Source organism: Montipora foliosa, chromosome 6 (genome assembly GCF_036669935.1).
Source record: "Montipora foliosa isolate CH-2021 chromosome 6, ASM3666993v2, whole genome shotgun sequence".
Classification (NCBI taxonomy): domain Eukaryota; kingdom Metazoa; phylum Cnidaria; class Anthozoa; order Scleractinia; family Acroporidae; genus Montipora; species Montipora foliosa.
This window is the reverse complement of record NC_090874.1, coordinates 37,309,261-37,329,260: the sequence shown is the minus strand read 5'-3', so window position 1 is coordinate 37,329,260 and position 20,000 is coordinate 37,309,261. Positions and strand designations below refer to the sequence as shown.

At 41.3% G+C, this 20,000-nt stretch overlaps 3 protein-coding genes across 5 annotated transcripts in view; 1 reads left to right on the top strand and 2 right to left on the bottom strand.

The window, feature by feature from the left end:
* LOC138007266 (uracil-DNA glycosylase-like) overlaps window positions 1-2,513 on the bottom strand; it is a 13,929-nt gene extending 11,416 nt beyond the window's left edge. The window contains exons 1-3 of one of the 2 annotated variants that reach the window (XM_068854070.1): window positions 2,108-2,513; window positions 1,979-2,030; window positions 447-490 (exon numbers count right to left, since the gene is read on the bottom strand). In XM_068854070.1, the coding sequence (XP_068710171.1) occupies window positions 447-490; window positions 1,979-2,030; window positions 2,108-2,410 (399 nt within the window). In that variant the 5' untranslated portion in view covers window positions 2,411-2,513. Of the gene's footprint in view, window positions 1-92; window positions 491-1,978; window positions 2,031-2,107 lie in introns of those variants that run through there. The other variant, XM_068854071.1, reaches the window with a different exon arrangement.
* A 43-nt stretch (window positions 2,514-2,556) lies between these two features.
* Window positions 2,557-16,005, top strand: LOC138007262 (MICOS complex subunit Mic60-like). Its single transcript, XM_068854063.1, has 9 exons — window positions 2,557-2,712; window positions 3,034-3,098; window positions 3,461-3,746; window positions 5,579-5,978; window positions 7,538-7,821; window positions 9,639-9,928; window positions 11,150-11,354; window positions 12,775-12,896; window positions 15,151-16,005. Exons 1-9 carry the CDS (start codon window positions 2,638-2,640, stop codon window positions 15,857-15,859), a joined length of 2,436 nt encoding a protein of 811 aa, XP_068710164.1. The 5' UTR covers window positions 2,557-2,637; the 3' UTR covers window positions 15,860-16,005.
* A 419-nt stretch (window positions 16,006-16,424) lies between these two features.
* The window catches only part of LOC138007267 (uncharacterized), a 13,724-nt gene continuing 10,148 nt past the window's right edge, over window positions 16,425-20,000 (bottom strand). For both annotated transcript variants that reach the window (XM_068854072.1, XM_068854073.1), the window contains exons 2-4: window positions 18,894-19,067; window positions 17,288-17,638; window positions 16,425-16,882 (exon numbers count right to left, since the gene is read on the bottom strand). In XM_068854072.1, the coding sequence (XP_068710173.1) occupies window positions 16,584-16,882; window positions 17,288-17,638; window positions 18,894-19,067 (824 nt within the window). In that variant the 3' untranslated portion in view covers window positions 16,425-16,583. The remainder of the gene's footprint in view (window positions 16,883-17,287; window positions 17,639-18,893; window positions 19,068-20,000) is intronic.

The window sequence follows — 20,000 nt, the reverse complement described above, 5'->3', positions numbered from 1 at the left end:
TACAGAAAACAAAAGAAACAAAAGACAGAAAGCAAAACGACTCCAACTAAAGACTAATCCCAAGTGACCAAAAACACAATACTTTCCGGTACCTGCAGAAAGGCCCGTAATTTTTTAAAGTCTGCAATACACAGCGGTGGATCTGATCTTCTCTGGTAAATCATTCCACATTCTAGGGATATAATCTTATCCAACAGAGTGTAATCCAGATGTTGCATGTGGTTGGTTGATACCTGTTGATCACTTGGCAGTAAAGGACTACAATCTTGGACAGAATAAAGTGGAACAGCAAACCTGCAACCCCCCCCCCCCCCACGCAAAAGCCAAAACGTGACATTTTCCCATCCTTGATTTGGGGGGGGGGGGGGGGGGGGGGACAAATTTCCCATCTATTTTGTCCAAGATTGCAGATTCATAGCACGTTTGAGTAAAACCTCAAAACTTACCTCATGTATGTCACATTGGAGTGTCCAGCTGTACACATCTTTTTCTGGCAAATTATCCAGGAACATAAATTATTAAAATTTTATGAACAGCAAAACATGAAGTTGGTTTTCTTGAGTTGAGCCCTCAACACCAATACTAGGTCTACCTAATGGCATTTTCACAGATAAAGCTAAGTTTAGAGGAGTTCTTAGATAAGAGTTGGCTTGCGTGAGTGACCATTTTCAATCCCATGGGTAATAATTTCTCATGAAAGACTGATTTTGGGAAAAAATCAATCTAAAAATAGCTTGGTCTGTAAAACGCCATCCCACAAATACAATGAAGTTGTATACTCTAAGTCATCGGCTCCTGCCCTGATCCAGTACTCGCTTAATTTTAACCTCACTGTTCATAATGACCTGCTATCAGTGAGGGTGTAAAGTGCAGGTTGCAGGTCATTGTTCTCCTGTAATTGAAACAACCCAAACCTTTACAAAAATGCTAACCTTAGGCTTAAACATTAACAACATTGTTCTAATCGACAGTTTTAGTTTTTAATAATTAATTGTTTGAATGATCATTATTCAATATTGTATTGTAAATATTGTAAAGCGCTGTTGAATTTTTTTATATAAGTTTATATTATTATCATAAAGGTAAAGGTAAAGTCACTGCTTACCACCCAGAAGGCCCATCAGGCCGGTGCTTATCTCCGGTTTCCGGAGCATGAAGCGACTAGGAGTATTTATACTCTTCCCTGGATAGGATGCTAGTCCATCACAGGGTTACCCCCAGCATTAGGCCGGTACCCATTTATACACCTGGGTGGAGAGAGGCACCGTGAGAGTAAAGTGTCTTGCCCAAGAACGCAACACAATGTCCCTGGCCAGGCCCCGAACCCGGACCACTCGATGCGGAGTCGAGCGCACTAACCATGAGGCCACCGCGCCTTATTATTATTATTAAACATTATTTTTTAGGCCTAATGTTAGCAATGGTAAAGTTCTGGGTTGTTTCAGCTATGTTGAAACAGTGACCTGCAACTCTAACCTGACACCTGCAGTTTACACCCTCCATATCAGTAATGCTTCTTTTCCCTCAGGAGTATGCGATAGGAGGGATTCACTATTTGCTATTTCACCCATCCCATAACTAATGTAATACATTTTTGGGGGTTCTTTGCATAAAAACAGTGTTATTTACTCATGGGACTGTATTATGCTTCAGTGAACTGGATATCCATTGTTTTATTGCAAATGAGCCCCGAAAATGAACTGTACTATGGGATTGGTGAAAATAGTGAATATGTAAAAACCATAGGGATGCCAAAAAAAATGCTACCTATGAAAAATTAAGAAAAACTTTTCATGCCATCATCACTACAGAAACAAAATCAACCAGTTAAACTGCTTATCTTCAACCCTCCCTTGACTGTCAGGAAGAGGAGTTTTATTGGTCTCTTTTGTTTTTTCAACCCTTAGGGTGGTCCTCTGGGGCATACCTACTACTGCACTCAGGGTGGGGGGTAGGGTGGTTTAAGCTCTTTTCCTACCTGGGGGATATACTGTTTTGTTCAATCTCTCCTCCTTAACAAAACTGGTGAGCTGGAAAGAAATGAAAAAATAATCAGATAAACTTATCTCTATTTAATTTTCTAATCCGAGCGATCAACAAAGTGTACCTTAACAAAGTATTCCTTGCTGAACTCTGCAGCCAAAGCTTTTTTCCACGAGGCTCCAAAAGACTGAGGACTTTTACTTGCAAGTAATCTCTTTTCTGCTTGCTTTCGATTGGCCTCCATACGTTCTCTCTGTTCTGGAGAGAGATTGGTCAATGGTCGTTTTGCATTTGATTCGGGCGAACTCCCGTTCGCAATCTTGGAAGACTTATTTTGCGGCGAATCCGACCTCTCATCGACATCACTTGCGCGTCGCTTAGTGCCTGAAGTGTTGAAAAAGCTGGAGATCTTCATCTGACTTGCCATTTTGCTATAGTTCGAGTTTAACTCTGTCCAAAAATCGAAAATTTGTTCGTTCGATGCAACATGCAATATGGAAAAACAAATGTATATTTTCCCGCCAATAGTGTCTCCACGATTATCCAATCATCATTCAGTTATCGGTCAAGCCGATTAGGACTGGAACAGAGAGAAGAGGTCTCTCTGCCATCTTGGATTTTCATCACGGGGCTGGAGTTCAGGATTATCTCGGTATGTTTCGAGTCAAAAGTGCTAAAGGGACAGTCTCTCAGACTTTTGGAAGGATATTAAGACCATTTATCTCAAAGGTTTGTTTTCAGTACATTTTTTGGCTACAATGTTTTTAAAGTGCAATGTCAAACTTACCTCAAACACTTGTCTTTACATGGAAACTTGAGATGGGCATAGATGACAATAAAACAATGAAAAAGAAGCAAGACTAGGCCATAACAAACAAAAAGAGCAATCAAACCAAGCTCAGCTCAGGTGTCTACGTCGTACATACATGTATAAGCGCAGCTTATGTAATATTCGGTTACAAATAGGGGCAAATGGCAATAGCGATAGTAATATCGATATAAGGTACTTCTCGAAGCTTTTTACATGTACTGTAAATGTTTTTTTTTTAGGACCAAACAACTACAAGAAGTTCAGAATTGAAGAGGTATAAATCAACGTCAAAAGTTCCCACAAAGTAAGTTAGTTAATTTCTCAGTATTACTTGTTAGTATAGTGGCCCCCTCCCCCAAACCTACATGTAGGCAACTCTTGGGTTGAGCTGGGCCCAGTCTTAAAACACTTTTAGGGCAGAGGTGGAGAAAGGTGCCAAGGTCAGTGTTGCAAGAGAGTGAAATAAGCACTGCTTGTTTTTTCCGTACAAATAAAGAGAGCTGGCCAAAAATGTACTGATGCACCCCTACAGACTACCAATTATTTAACTGACTGGTTTCATGGTCTAAAAATACAATGAGAATAGCACTAGTTAAATTTTACATTTTTCCCTTGGGAACCACTTTAAAGGATTTGAGGATTTCATTCATTTTTCTTTGCACAAAGGGCAGTAAAAGGTTCACCAGCATTAAAGATAGTAGCAGGAGTGACTACTGTCTTTGGTGGAGGTGTTACAGCAGTAGTACTGGCATATCATTACAGCAAAGAGTTTCGCCGCATAGTGGACGAAAATCTACCAGCAATTGAACCACTTCTTGGCACCTTAGATTCTTATCTGAATAGTGTTGGAAACACACAAACTCCTGGAAAACTTCAAGAAAATGTTAAAGATCAGTTATCACCTAGTGGTCCTTTAGACCTTGGTGTTTCAATTGGAAACAATACAGAAAAGGTGAGACCCTGTGCAATTTTGAATTTTAATGTGGCTTTTCAGTGACCATAGAGCAACAGGCTGTTACTGTTAGTGTCATGAGTTTTTTTGTGATTCTCCGATCCGGTTTTTCAAACTAACTCAAAATACAGTTAAGAAATAACAGTCACGCTCAAGGGTTTCTTTTCACACAGAAAGTAAATCATGAGCTCATAATTTGGGGCACTCGTACAGTATGTACAAGGGTGCTGCCTAAGAAAATTTTCCGGGAGCGGCATTAAAAGTTAGTAGCCCGAGTGAATTTTTTCAGGAGCCCAGAATTAATTAATTAACCAAAGACCCCCTATCCCACCCCCCCCCCCCCTTTCCACCGAAGTCAAGTGGTTTGCTTTAGCTATAATTATACGAGATGTAAACGTGCCACAGAACATGATGACTTACCAAAAAACTGGTGTGTACCTTACAAAGCATTTCCGGGTATAATTATATGAGTTGTAGTTGAGAAATCTAAGTACACACTGAAATCGTAGCTAAGTTGTCTTGTTTCGCGATTTTTAATCGTGTCAACTTTCTCTGATACGCACATGCTTTCTGACAGGCATCACTCACAGCTATTTTAGTTTCATTTGGGATCAAGCTATTTCAGCTATTTTAATTCAATTCATAGTTTAGTCTTTCAACATTTCATGTCGGAATAGTAAAAGTGGTTTGTTTGTTTGTTATTTTTTCGCTTGTACGTCTTAAGTGCATAAAGATCCAGGTATTTGGAGTTAGGGAAGAACCTTCCGCGATCCGATCGTATCACGGAAGTGCATGTTTAATTGTATCGCTGAAATGACTATGTAATTCCACCTTTATACTTGACAAAAAAGTATTGCTTACCTGTTCCGAGAACTCCATTGGTGTTACCGGGAAAAAAAATCAAGTAAACCTTCAGCAATTAACGTGGGAAAAAGGAGATTCGCACGTGTGGCATGTTGGTATGTACTATGGTGCAGACATCACCAAAACATGAAATATTTTCTTTCAGCATTTAATTCAAGGTTAAGAAATCACATTACAAATAATATTATACCACGTTTTACTAGTAGGCTCTTGATAGCTGATGGGATGAACATTCCTTTGTCGCGTAACTTTCTGCAAGTTTAACTTCCCTTACGTATGTAAATATAAAAACAGAGGGAACGTATGATCAGGTCGGTTTGGGAATCACTATGCAACCCAGTCTCTGTGCTCTACCAGGAGGTAACGCTATGAAAACCCTCAACAATGTTATGTTAATGTTAACATGTTTACAAGTCAAAGAGTCGTTTATTTGTGGAATTTGCTTGGCTGCCGTCTCTCCAACCATATAGCTTTTTTCATTGTTTAATCTCCAGCAAGAAAGTAAGGATGAATCAACTTGTGATAAGTTAGGTGCCTGTTCGGGCTACTTGTTCAGAAACTTGGTCGCCGGTGCTCGCAAGTAAGGCGCCCCAGGCGACCAGGCGACCGTTAGGCAGCAAGCTTGTTATGGCATTGGCCATTTCTGTAACATTGCTTGCAAATCAGGTGAATGTTTAGACTGCTTTTTTGGCGAGCATGAAATGTACAATGTAGTAACTTATGTTTTTAAAAGGAACTTTTTCTCTTGTATTGGTGTGTGAATGTTCCATGGTTTGAGTTAGGGGCTCCATAACTAAATGCAAATTATAATAATGCTCTCACAAATGTTGTAAAGTAATCTTTGATGGCATTAATACATGTATGTTTTACAAATCCATTTACCCTGTTTAGGTGAAAGTTTATAGTCAAAACACTTACATGTAACACAGTACATGTAAGCTTTCATTTTCATGTATCATTTCTTGTAGGATGAAGTCGTTCCTCTGAGAACCCCAATCAAACCCATTGGTGGCAATCGAGAGCCAGTTGCATCTGTATCATCACTTGACCAGTCTGCTATTTCAGCTGTAGATCTTGCAATAGCCAAATCTGTTGAGAAAGAAGCAAGGGAAGGTATCCACCTAACAGAGGACAAACTGAAAACTGACCAGCAAAATCCAACCATAAGTCAGCTCAAAATTGGAGGTGGAAATGATAACTCTCCTACAGCTGCTGTTTCAGTTTTAGATCATGCTGGGGTATCATCTGTCGACCTTGATGTTGCTGCTTCTGTTGAAAAGGAGGTGGAGTCTCTGGAGTCAACCACGATGGCAGAAAAGTCTAGTGAAGCATCTGAAACAATGCCACTGACAATATCTGAAACCAAAGGTAATAAATAGCCCATTTTGTCATTTGTGTATTTGGTATGATTACAGTACAAATGTACATCATGCTTGACATGGGGTGCTGTCCATTTTGACACAATTCCAGGATTTGGTTTAGAGTCGAAGGCAACAGTTCTTCCAAAAAATCCAGTTGAAATTTTAATGTTGTTGACTGAGCTTGTGAAAGAGGCAAGGAAGTTACCGTAATAATGATTAAATGTTCTCCCACATGGGAGAGGGGAGAGGAGGTGAGGGGAGGAGGTGAGGGGAGGAGAGGGGAGGGGGCTCACCAGTACACGGCAGGATATCAGTTTTTGTGCATGGTCATTATTTTGATTCAGTTTTGTGTCTTACGTTGTAACTGTAAACCTTATATGTGCCCTCACACCCCCAAGCCAGTCTAAATGCCGTTTTCTGATTTTTTTGTGCCCAACAACAATAGGCCCTTTAACCCTTCCGCTCGTGAGAGTGGTACAGTACATGTACTTAAAATAGATTTTACTCTGTCTAATGCCAGACAGTTTTACTCATCAGTGGTGGCCACTTCCAGAGAGGGCAACCCTGCAACTTGACCTCTATGGAACAATGATTATGGCAGTTAAGATCAGCTTTACATGTACTGCAAGTAGTTGTAAGGGAAGCCTGAAAGAAATCCAGGCTTGGACAGGACTCAAACCCATGACAGTGTGATTGCTTTGCACTACTTAAACATTTTGAACTCTCAAACCATCAGGCCCCAGTTGTACGAACGGTGGATAGCGCTATCCATTGGATAACTCAATTGGTTTTGCTGTGTTTATCTGCTGGATAGCGATTGATCCGGTGGATAGCATTATCGATCTTTTGAACAACTGAGGCCTGGTGGTTGGTCTGTGGCGAGTTTCTAATAAATGTATACCCCATACGCGGTGATTGCATCGTTGTCAAAATACATGTATGTTAAAGCTTCAGTGGGTGTTTGCAGCATTGTCAAAAAGTAGTGTGCTTGCCACCAAAAGAAAAAAAATGTGTGGACTTATGTAGTATTGCGTGTGTATTCACCTTCTACACAATGTAAGTTTCAATTTTTTGGAACCCTGTCTCTATTTTCATTGACTTGTCAGATCCTTAAGATGGCCCCTTCTGTCAAGACTTTGACACAAGACTTATCTCCTGCTGTTGTTCATTAATTCTTTTGAGCATTTGAGATTTGTATAAATGTAGCATATCATTATCATTTCTGTGATTTTGTAAAATGTAAATGATTTGTTTATAGTGGAAGTGCACTTAGCTATCAAGCTACATGTAGTTCACGGGCACCCCACTTTTAATAATCTGGAAGAAACAATTCAAACTTAACAGAAACATGATCAAGAACTCCAACTGGAAAGGGGCAACCAGTTGGGTATTTACAAAGGGTGGTAGAGTTGAATCCGGGACAACTGGAAACAAATCCAAACCAGAGGCCAGATCGAATAGGATTTGAACCTGGGGCAACCATGTGCAAACCCAACGCAGTAACCACTGGACCACACCACTGCCTAAGCTAATAATTTACCTAATTTGACAACTTCTCATCTCTAGCACAAGTAGATACAAGTTTGACTGAAAAGGAGATAAAGGCCATAGCTGATCAGAATGCGATGGAACGCATGGTGCATGAGGCGCTTGGCAAGTTAAAAGTCATAGGCCAAGATGCCATACAGGCACAGCAGAAAGCTGCAGAAGCCATCACGTCACATGTGGAACAGTTGAAGGAAGCTCTCACTCAGCCACAGCAAGATGGAGCTCTAAAGGATCTCAGTGATTTGCTGTTGAATTCTCAAAAATTTGCTACTGATTGTGTTGCTGCAGCTAGAGCTGCACAGGTAAATGATACTATTTTTCTACTTCAGGGTGCCCCTAACCTCAAGATGTTTTCTTCCTGAGAAGTTATGCTTTAGTGCTACAAACGTACTGTATGTGATACCTTTTACCTTATTTCGCCCCTAAAGATTTGTTTTGATTAGAGTAAGTAAAGAAGTAAACTATAGTTAAGGAAATAGATGGTTGGTTGCCTCACGTCCAAGTTAGTTGGAAGCGTGACTCATTCTCTGACTCAGAGATGACGCCACAAACTGCTTTGCATTCCAGTTATTTTAAGAATTTTTTGCATTAAAAAATGGGTTTTTGCAATTATTTCAGGAATTTACTTGTTTCTTAAGAAATCGGGGGATTTTGAAGAAAATGGCTAAATAGCTACATGTAGGTTCGCCGTACTTACAGGTCAATTTGATTTCAGCATTCACTAACTTTTAAGGATGTTACAGTACAAGCTGTAAGTTTAGGTGTTTTTGTGCTTTGTTTTACCTTCTAGCCTCTCACCACGTCTTACCAATGAAATCAAATAATCTCTCACTTGCATGAATGGCTTGACCTCTAAAAATAAAAATGAGTGAAGATAAAATCCCTTAAAGTAATCTCACTGATACAGTATACAAAAATTTGGTTTATCAAAGGAGTTGATAATGTAAATTGACCACCGTACAGAGATTCTAAAAGCTGACGTTTCGAGCGTTAGCCCTTCGTCAGAGCGAATCGAGGGATTATGGGTTACGTGTAGTTTTTATAGTAGAGTAGGAGCTCCGCTATTGGTGGTAACATGGCAACGTGAAAAGTGGGAATATATTAGTTAAATGAAAAGCGTTCGTTAATACCGTGAGGATTAAGGGTGCCGATTTGAAAGATGAATTTTTGTTCCAGATTCTTGCGGCTTTCCGTCGTACCTAGATGTAGGGAAAGGCCGCAGATAGCCATGTGTTTTTTGGAGTGGTTAGGCAGATTAAAATGGCGAGCGACTGGCTTAGATGCAAGTTTTGCAAAACTTGTCTTTTCATTGTTAACACTAGCAAGATATCGGGACCTAAGCGATCTGTTAAGATCACCGATCGTTTCACATGTACCTCCGCAAATGTCATTTATTGCATAACCTGTACGTTATGCAATAAATTATACATTGGTGAGACAGGTAGACGACTAGGTGACCGATTCCGCGAACACCTTCGCGATGTTGAGAAGAATGACAAGGATGCATCTAAGCCAGTCGCTCGCCATTTTAATCTGCCTAACCACTCCAAAAAACACATGGCTATCTGCGGCCTTTCCCTACATCTAGGTACGACGGAAAGCCGCAAGAATCTGAAACAAAAATTCATCTTTCAAATCGGCACCCTTAATCCTCACGGTATTAACGAACGCTTTTCATTTAACTAATATATTCCCACTTTTCACGTTGCCATGTTACCACCAATAGCGGAGCTCCTACTCTACTATAAAAACTACACGTAACCCATAATCCCTCGATTCGCTCTGACGAAGGGCTAACGCTCGAAACGTCAGCTTTTAGAATCTCTGTACGGTGGTCAATTTACATTATCAACTCCGTTGATAAACCAAATTTTTGTATACTACTTCCCCACCGACGCAGCACCACAGTTTCTTTAGAAACTACCCCTTCACTGATACAGTAAGCATTAATTATTTTGCCTTTGTTTAAAGGGATGACAGCTAACTGTTGTTCTTGTTTTAAGTGGTCTGCTGGTGATCACGTTGTGTTTCTGATATCCTTCTGATCAGAAGATAAGGAGTTAGCATAAATAAACTGCCCTTTTCTTTTGTTTTCTCATCACGATTCTTCGTTCTACAGGTTATAGTAAATGAAGAAATAGAGAGGTTGCATTCTGTTATCAAAGAAGCTGAAGCAATTGGGGCTAAAGATGTGGGAACGGCTGCAAGTAGTGAAGCAGCTCAAGTGAGCTATGACGTTCAGAAGGCAGCGTTGGATATGCAGCAATCTGAAGCAGAGATTGCAGTGCTTGAGGGACATCAAAAGGACTTGCAAGACACCAGAGAGGTGCTTAAGAAGGAGTTGCTTGGATTAATTCCTGATGCACTGACAGGGAAAACAGTTGAAGAAGATGACGAGAAAAAGATTAGGTAACGACTCCATGTCGTGTTGTCTACAGTAAGTCTTATCTTATTGGAAACTGAAGGGCATGATTCAGGGCCTGTATTTCATGGAGTACCTTACAATCTACGGTTTACGGTCAAGTAGCCCGAAAGTCATCTCGCAGATACGATGCTGCCAAAAGCGCAATCGTCGCACTGAAAGGCTTGCTTCCTTTTGAGCATTGTGAAGTTTCGGGCGACATGACTATAAATTTCGGGCAAGCAATCATGACTCTGGTTCCGGGCTACAGTGACATGACTTCGGGCGAGCGACTTGACGGTCAGACCGGTTACCCAATCTTCAACTGGGACGTCAACCCCCTACCCAATCTTCAATGTAGCAACCAGGCGATAGCGTCCATGAAGCGTTTTTTATCAATGCAACAGGGAAGGCTATTGATGTACAGTCAGTCATGTAGATGCTTCTGTGCTGGGGAGCATTTCTTTTCCTGCGAATAAAGCTTGTTGTCGTTGTTGTCGTATTTCTTGGGTCCCCTTGCAGCAGTTCACTTTCAGTAACTCCTAGTAATTGTCAGCTCATACAGTGTGCTTAGAAAAAAGCTTGAAATTTGCCGTTTAGTGTTTTTGACCAGCTCTCAAACAAAGATTATTAAGTGGTGAATTGACTTGTGGTAAGAAGTCCGGTGCCAAGATGACTTTTACTCGTTACTTTTGTATTAGACACAAATGGGCAAATGTGAAACTAATCTAACTTCGCGGTTTTAAGTGGTGTACGTCACCAAAATGATTGTGCTGTTTGTTATCCGTCTATACCTCACCTTATCAATGGTTGTTTTTTTAAACCTTTTTTTAACCAAAACGGTAACCGGTCAAGTCGCCAGAAAGTCATCTCGCCCGAAGTCATGTATCCCGGAAACAGAGTCATCTTGCCCGAAATTCATAGTCATGTCGCACGAAATCCTAAGTCATGTGGCCCGAAATTTTATCGAGTGTATAAACTTGAAGAAAAGGAACTCGTGAAATGTTGGCTCGTAAAATGTTTTGTCCGCTAACCTGTGCAAATATGAACATTTTTAGAATTTTTCTGAGCATTAGAAAATTCGGGCGACATGACTATGGATTTCGGGCAACATCACTCTGGTTTCGGGCGACATGACTTCGAGCGAAATGACTTTCGGGCGACTTGGCCGTAAATCTTTTTACGCTGTCGATTTTTGTAACGTATAATTTGTTATCCTACTGTGTCAGGTCAGAGTCAGTGCTGTTAGCATATGCACGCAAGAAACTCGATCAGTTGACGCGGCAATTGGTCAGTTATCAGGCTGAAGAGCAAAAGAGACTCGAGAACGCCCTTAAGGTACAAAAGGAGGAAAATTCCAAACTAACTGAGCTCAAACTGAAGCAAGAAGCGGAAAGAATGGAGGCCGAGTTTCAAACTAACCTGAGGAAAAAGGTACAGTAGTAACTGAAATTTAGAGTTTTTGTTTACATATACATTAAAACAAACAGAGAGAAATGGGAAAATGTTTCTCAGGTCTGGATGGCTGCCCGCTTCGTTATGGACAACTGCAGAACTACGACTACAGTACGCAACTCAAGATGCAAGATTAGTCTTTTTCAGATTTAATGAGCTCGGTTGAAGAATCTTTGAAAAGCGTCAAGCAGACAGAAGGCTTGCCATGTTGTACAAAATCATACATGGCCATATTGCAGTTGACTTGACTTGTTATTTAGTTTCTGCTACTAGGTGTACATGACATGTTTTCTTCTCCCCATGGAAGGGGGGGCAGAGCATAGGCCTACAGAATAGTTTATAGCGAAGAACCATTAGGCAATGGAGCCGTCTGCCTGTTGACGTTGCAGCAGCCACCACTCCATCTTCTTTCCTTAGTGGTGTATGTGTGCTTAAGCATCAATAATTTCCTAAAACCACACGGAACCCAAACACAAAAGCCTCGTTGGGAGGGCATGATTGTATCGATAGATGTACAGTAGTCTAGATAAGCCAGTTTATTGTTTCTGCTGAAGTGCTGAATCGATACCACTTCTTCTCAATATTTGTGCAGACTCGATAAATAACTCGGACTTTCCCTTGATACATTTTTGCTTCTTTTTTACTTAGGGCGTTCGGGGCCAAAACATCTTGCGCTTTTTTGACCACTACTCATAGCCATTCTTACAACATGTACAGTGTATTCTTTTTTTTCCCGAGCAACCGTATACACTATCGTATATCTCGCATCCAGTTTTTGCAACGACAAAGGCAAAACCATTGAAAACGCTAAAAACTTTGCGTCAGTTTTTCCCATCGCTTTCACGTTATACAATGTCCTTGACTGTTGTGTACAGTGTACAAATAATCATGATGATAATGATGAACTTTATTTAACTGTCAAGTGTATTTACATGCAGCACTGGTACTGATTGGGGACACTGTTATGAACTCTTATCAAATCGTGGGTTGGTTTTTCGGGAGAGGGGAAAACCGGAGTACCCGGAGAAAAACCTCTCGGTGCAGAGTAGAGAACCAACAAACTCAACCCACATAATATGACGCCGAATCTGGGATTCGAACCCAGGCCCCTTTGGTGGGTGATGATCATGAGGCCTCTCACCACTGCCCTATCCCTCCCTTGTTCTCTCCGGCAGTGGCTGTGAAAACCTTGTATTTGGTTATTTTGCTTTGCAAAGAAAATAATGTACTAATTATATTCTTCGTTACAGTTTTACCCGTTGTTCCGTGGCTTATAACATGTACGAAGCTTAACTTTGCTGTACTTTTTCGCGTTTGATGTTTGACTTGCAACATTGTGCAACGCTGTTCGACAAAATAATACTTAATTAAATGCTGTTGTCTATTGTTTTGTGCTCAGGAGGGAGAGCTAGCAGGGGATCACGAGGCCTCACTCCGTCAGCAGCTTCGTCGCCAGGCAGCGGCATACAGTGATCACCTGGCTGAGGTTCTTCGTTTGCAGGAGACAGAACTGAAAGACAGGTCTGTATTGGTGCCAACAACTCAAAAGCCACTGTACTGTATGTTCCTTCTTAGGTCCCGTCCACACTAATGCGTTTTCGAAAACCTCCGGATCCCTGAAAACGGATAAAAAGATCTGCGTTCGCACTATCGTCTTCACATTGCTTTGGGCCGTCGACATTAGAGACTGAGAACTGAGATCTAAAGATACGTTTTTTGTTACCAGACTTTGTTTACGTCTTGGCGTGCGAGAAAGTGAGGCATACAAAAATAATATGACGTCAAGCGTATTCGAAAACCTCCGTTTTCGCCGTCCACACTAGAACGATAGACCTCCGTTTTCAAAAGTCTCCTTTTTCAAAAGCGTTTTCGAAAACCTCCGTTTTCGATCGTTTTGTGGTTGACAGTCATATATAATCGGAGGTTTTCGGAAACGGAGGTTTTCAAAAACGGATTAGTGTCGACGGGGCCTTAAGGTGTCGCGAACCAGTTTGAAAAATATCAAGAAAACTCACATGCAGCTATGATCCTCGCTTTTATGAACGCACTTTTGGCAATGAATGCGTAGAGAAGCCTGAAAAATTCAGGACTTCAGCGGCTTCTCTACGCAGTTGCTAACGTTGCGTTCATAACTGCGAGGATCATAGCTTCACTTGATTTAACATCCGCAGTTCAATGTATGATTCATCTCATGTAGCATTTCCTTCGTTGATTCATTCATCACGGGAACATTTGAACCCACAAATGACCAGCCCCCAACATCAGTGGCTTCACAACTCAGTTGGTTAGAGCGTCGCACCGGCATCGCGAGGTCACAGTTTCAAACCCTGTTGAAGTCTTGAATTTTTCAGGCTTCTCTAGGCAATTGCTAAAGTAGCGTTCATAACTGCGAGGATAGTAGTTTCACTCGATTTCGTATCCGCAGACTTTTAATATATGATTCATTTGATATACCATTCCGTTCATCAAGAAAACTGTCGTGTTAATAGGATTGACTCTACAACACTGCTTTACGTAACGGCAATGTTATGGTACCATTTTACTGAAACACCATATTTATATTGCTGCTTATCAAGATGCGCTCACTGTGGTGACGTATTAGCTGACCACAGCAACACGAAAATCATCTGAAGACAACCTATATTTTGTTTCAAAAACGAACTCGATGACCCCCATTGTTGGAAACGTGATCAGCAGGCTGGGATAAGTCACTGCGAAGTGTAAAAAACTTGCTCTGGAGTGGATTCAGAGCCATCAAGTTTTCCTAAATTGAAGGTAACTTTGAATCTGCTCCAGATTTTTTTTCGCAAATGGTTTTAACTTGAACCACTAATAGAAAATGCGGGCTACTGACGTTTTTGAAATTACATGTATAAGCATTTTTATGCAAAATGTAAGTGGCCCCATGTGGTGACCGGTTTCGTCACATTATCAAGAGCAGTTAGTGTGAAATAATAATTGTTTCTCATGCATGGTAACATAAAATAGCTGTTGAGTGATACAGTGTTTGGAGTCAATCAGTTCCGTGAAAGTGTTGAATACTAGTTTGAGGCATCTTAATTTACTTCTACGCAATTTCTAGTAGGGAACTTGTAAAAATGGTGAGATATCATGAAGTCATTTCATTGTGAAAGATGTTGTTTCATCATGAGCCCATTATGGTTAGCCCTTAATAAATGGCTAACCATAGGTCTCTTATGATTGGCTATTGTGAAAACACCCTCTAAAGCCCCCTGGGAGGTGCTTCTAAAAATAGAAAGATACGGGACAGGGTTGACTCAGAGGGTTAATATGGAAGATAGAGGCTCCGGGTAATGGGCTCGTGGTTTCATCATAAGATGATGTTAGCTGGGAGCCTCTTTTTCCGGTTTCCCGTGAAATACAATATGGACGTAACCACTATTCGCTTCTTTTAAAGAACTTGTCAACTGGTGCATCATTACAGATCCAGTTTCTGTTTCACTCCTCCCCGCTGTCACCCTCACCCAACCCTCCAACTCCTGATGGTATAGTTGGGGTAGCATACATGAACTTACCTGTAGCTTCCGCAGATTCTTTTCTGGCAAAGAGCAGATGAGTCACCCCGCCTTTTTTCATACTTCGTTCCAGCTGGAATCCACGCAGCAGATGAATCTCACAACACATTGGTCACATAATTCATCCAACGCGCCCAGCAATAAAGTTTCTTTAGACACTCGCACCGCATTGTTTTGCAACTAGTCTACATAAATACTGTCATTGCATTGTATCTCTGATACACTCATTACTCTTTTAGGCACCAGAAAGATTTGCAGCGAAAGCTTAAAGAAGAAAAATCAGCCTTTGAGGTTCAGCTAAGCGGAGCTCTCGCTCACCTAAGAGGCATCGAAGCGGTGGTCGAAGGCAGAGCAAAAACCGAGAAACAAAACATGCAGTCGCAAAAGCTTTGGGCTGCCTGTCAGTCGCTTACAACAGCAATCGGGCAAGGTGCTCACGGCCGGCCAAGGCCTTTGTTACCTCACTTCACAGCTATCCACGAAGCTGCCGGTGACGATCCTTTTGTGTCTCAGGTTTTAATTTCCCTACCTGAAGAAGTAGTATCAAGGGGAGTATTAAATGAGGAGAACGTCAAACATCGCTTTTATCAATTGCGAAGGTGGTGTCGCCGAGTCGCCATGATAGAAGATAGAGGCGCGTCCCCTTGGACGTATCTCCTGTCGTATTTTCAGTCTTTATTTATTTTCGATTCGTTCGACCCCACAAAGGAAGGTGAACTTGTGGACGTCGAAAATGCAGACACTTTCGATCTCCTTGCGCGTGCAGATTATTACTTGCGTCATGGGGATCTGGAGCTAGCAACGCGATTGGTAAATCAACTTCGCGGAGAGCCTAGAAACGTAGCGCGCGATTGGCTGATCGAAGCCCGGTTGTTACTGGAAACGAGGCAGGCGGTCAGTTTATTGACTGCTTATGCCACTGTTTTAGGAACAGCGAGCGCCAATTAATGGCGGATAGGTATAAATCAGTTCAACAATTATATTTTTAGGGAATGACAGTGAAAACAAGCTGTCGTAAATCATTACAGAAATACTGGAACGTGAAGCTGAACATTTGTGATATGGATATTTAAATAAAACCCTTTAAGATTAAATAGTATACCCTGCTGTAAATGATGACGAAAAGAACGGAACTCCTTGTTAGGCTTCTAAAAATTCAATTTTGGGAGATTAATGTTGTCATATCAAGTATTCGTGAAAGTGAAAGCCAGTAGTATAGAGGGTGGGGGTCCGGGTACCCCTTATGCTACTTCGGGGTAAACCCCCCCCCCCCCCCCCTTCCTAATGCAACTCCGGGGCTGTCCTCCACTCCCTGTACTACTAAGCCGTATTGGCCACGTTGATAAAATCGCGTTTTAAAATTGTTTTTGACGGTTTCCTGATGTCGCCATTTATGTCTGGCTCTTCGGTGCAAGTGTTAAATCGAAAATGCCATGCTTAGCTCTTTGTCATTGTGATGGTGAATAGAAACGAAATAACCGATGTCAAGAATAAATGACCAGAAAGTCCCAAATACATTGCGCAATTAGCACACATTGCCTTTATAACATTTATGAATACTGAGTGTAAAAACTCTCGTTTATTACTTAATAAGAGGTGTATGACATAAGTAATTCATTTTGGTAATGAATCACGCTTGCTTAAAATTGGTACTCCCAGTTCTTTTTTTTTCTCAAGTAACGCGATGAAAATACGTCCATCCTTCGCTTACAGTGAGATCTTTCGCATCCGCTCTGTGCGCGACTGCGTTCAGCAAACAGTTGGGCTGAATTAGCTGTTCTAAGTTTATGTCTTTATCCTGGCGGAGGTTCCTTTCCATGACTTTAAAGTTAAATGATCGGCAGTCTGGATTTCGCAGACATAATATTGCACATTTGACTTCACTTGAAGTCCACATATCGTCAATGGTATGATTAAGCAGAACCTTGTTTTTTGCCATTGAAAACTGCGCTTGACTGTGGTTTGGAACGTCTGGAATGATAGAATTGTATACTTTTTTATGAGATGAGACCTGTTCCCATTATTCCTTTTATTTAGCAGTTGTTCTTACCGCGTGCATCACGATTTGGGCGATGGTCAGCTTGGGAAACAAATCCTTCATGGTATCGTAACCACCCACTAATAATCGCAGAGCACGAGGTAAGCCAGCCGTTGATCATGGCAACGAATCGCAGGCTAACTACTTATGAGCCCAATGTCAAACGTCCATTTCAGAAGTCAGAAACACTGGCTGAAGATCTCTCTCGTAAATTGTATCTACCGCCTATAAATGCAACCAAGGCAGCCGTTAGCTGACCTGAATGTTCGCTTTAACTAATTTTGGTGACAAATACAGAAATGACACCCCTTACATACAAACTGACAGGAATTCAATACCTTGATTATTGACATGTTCAGTGGCTTCTTGTGTCTCTTGAGCAACTTGGGTTGTTGATGTTTTTATGTCCGACTTAGATACTTGCTTCGCCGACGTGTTTACTCGGTGTGGAAGATCTGGGAAAAATTCGGCTGATGACGTCATGCCGCTTGAGCTGCCTGATGTCGGAATTAGAGGTATCATACGTGACGTCATAACCAATCGTGTTGACGTTACTAGTGATGAAATTTTTGTTTGGCTGTGTGCTGTTGATGACGTTGATCTCATCGTCTTCATAGATTCTGTAACCGGTAGCGACGACGGCAAAAAATCCACCGCAGATGACCTTTTTACTGAGGGTGTCATTTGCCCTAAATTGACAGAAGACAATTGTTCAATTGAGGGTTTCTTATGACAGTTGTTAATCCTAATGTGTTTCAGAAAGTTATTCGTATATAGGGCGGTTTTCAGTGAATTTACTGTGGAGAAACCGAGTTAATAATTAGTAAATAAAGCCCCTCAGTAGGCTGCAATCCTCGTCAAAAAGACCGCGACACCAAACCATCCTAGAAACCCCTCTCCCCTGTCAATGTTGATTGCGCGAAAAGTTTCGGGACTCCTGAAAAAAGGCCATACTATTTGCAACATTGAATAGGAGGAGGGGGTGAACTGCTATGCAGCGTCAAGTGTCTCGTAGATTTATGACTGAGATTGTGATATTTAGCCGAGGAGCGAAGCTTCGCCGAGGACAAATGTGCAATTTTAAGGATAATCACTCAGCCAAGGACATTATCAGCCGACATATCAGCAAGATGGAAAGGGTATTTTATTTAATAACCCTTCCTGCGTGATATTCATTCAATCCATCCTGTGATTTTACACCAGGTGACGTAAAGTAGCCAATAACCTCCCGCGAAAATCAATGGCTGTTTATAATTCCTAATAACCTAACTTGAGCTTTTAGTGAAGTATTGAGCTGTCAACAAGTTTTTTAATCTAAGAAATCAAGCCACATGGTAACATAAACCTCACGGAAGAATTTGCACAAAAATACATATATTTTTTTTCAGATTTACAAGGGATAACGAGGCCAGTAAGGCCAATTAGCACAAAGACAAAAGAATAATTTATTTGCGAGAATTTTTGGTTGATTTCACTGTACAATTCCCAGTTTTATTCAAAAATTACCATTTTGAAACTGGTGGTAAAAAGGAGATAGAGGATCAGTAGCTCACACTATCACTTACACTGAGTTAGACAATTACACCAATCAAGTTGCTGAATTAACCGTTTGCCCATAGTTTCACGGGTTTGCACGAGTTGTTTGAAGGTCTTGGCTCTTATTTGATGGTGAAGTACACAAGCCTCCATTTATTCTCACTGAAAAGTAACCCAAAATGTCACACATCGCACAGGATCACCAACTTATCCTACGACCGTTGGCCATGCGCACAACATTGCATTTATGGAAATCCATTATGCCATAAATTACTGTACCCATCCTCGGAGACCGAAGGAAAGCAAAGTAGGCTCTCGTCGCCCTACTATGCTTTTCTTCGCAAGTCGCCGTGTTGTTTTTCCCGCGCCCCCACGATCTGTCCCTGGGTCTCCGAGGACGTACTGTACCTTGAATGTTGAGTGAGGAGGAGCTGCAAATGTTAGGCAAGGTGCAGTCCCCAGTTTCTTCGGTAGATTGACATGTTTGACCTCTATTTCTCCCCTCCAAATATATACAGCCTGTGCGTGACCGGTGACCGACTCCACACGTGCCTGTGCATGCTCCCCACTGTTGCCAAATCACTGAAAAATATGATTAACAATTATTTTTCCACGAGCACGCGTTGGATATGAGATAATAGATAGCCAGCGAGGCGCCGAGTTGGCTATAATGGCCTCATATCCAGCAAACTTGACTGGAATAATTGTTTTATTTAAGAACGAAATGACAGGGGCACCCAACGAATCCGTTCCTTACATTATCTGTTCCCCAGAGGAATCTTGCTGGCTGGCAAAAATTCAGGTGTTTCGATGAGCTGACTGGGAATTTTGTTATTGATAGAGGTTTTGCCTGGGAATTACTGACTTTTTCTCGCATTTCAACCCGAGCTGGCTGTAGAAACTCTGAAGACTGAGGACGACTAAAAAAAGAAAAAAAAAACCCCTTCCCTCTCCCAGAGAGTAGTCACAAACATACGACGGCTGGTCAGAGTGATTGCGCTTGCGGAAGAAACCTGTTTTGTCCCGGTCTTGTCGCTTTTGTTCGGTCGTTTTGGATCGAGGGATTTGAAAGCGCGCGGAATTCCTGGCTGGGAAACCAACCAATTTTACCTAGCTGGCTGGGAAATTTCTTGTGTGTCTTGCTGGGAAAAAGGAACAGATAATGTTTTCCCAGCAACACTGAAAAACACCTGAAAATATATTAAATAAATTAACATTTATTTTCATTAACTGGGGTATAATAATACGTTTTACAACAAATTGGTCGTTGGGTGCCCCTGAAATGATATATGAAATGAATCATGTATTAAACTGCGGATATGAAATCAAGTGAAGGTAGGATCCTCGCAGTTATGACCGCAATTGCTAAAATTGCGGTCGTAACTGCGCGGATCATAGCTACACTTGTTTTGTTAAAAACGCCCACAAATCTTCCCTACTTTATCATGTAAAAACACCAAAGCTGATGCGTACAGTTACGGATATTTGTAGAGCATGGTATAATAGTTTCTTATT

Excerpts from the sequence above, each read along its gene's own strand:
- LOC138007262 (XM_068854063.1), top strand. The coding sequence starts at position 2,638 with ATGTTTCGAGTCAAAAGTGCTAAAGGGACAGTCTCTCAGACTTTTGGA. Across the intron at positions 2,713-3,033 it reads TAAGACCATTTATCTCAAAG|GACCAAACAACTACAAGAAG; the intron begins GTTTGTTTTCAG and ends TTTTTTTTTTAG. Across the intron at positions 5,979-7,537 it reads GACAATATCTGAAACCAAAG|CACAAGTAGATACAAGTTTG; the intron begins GTAATAAATAGC and ends TCTCATCTCTAG.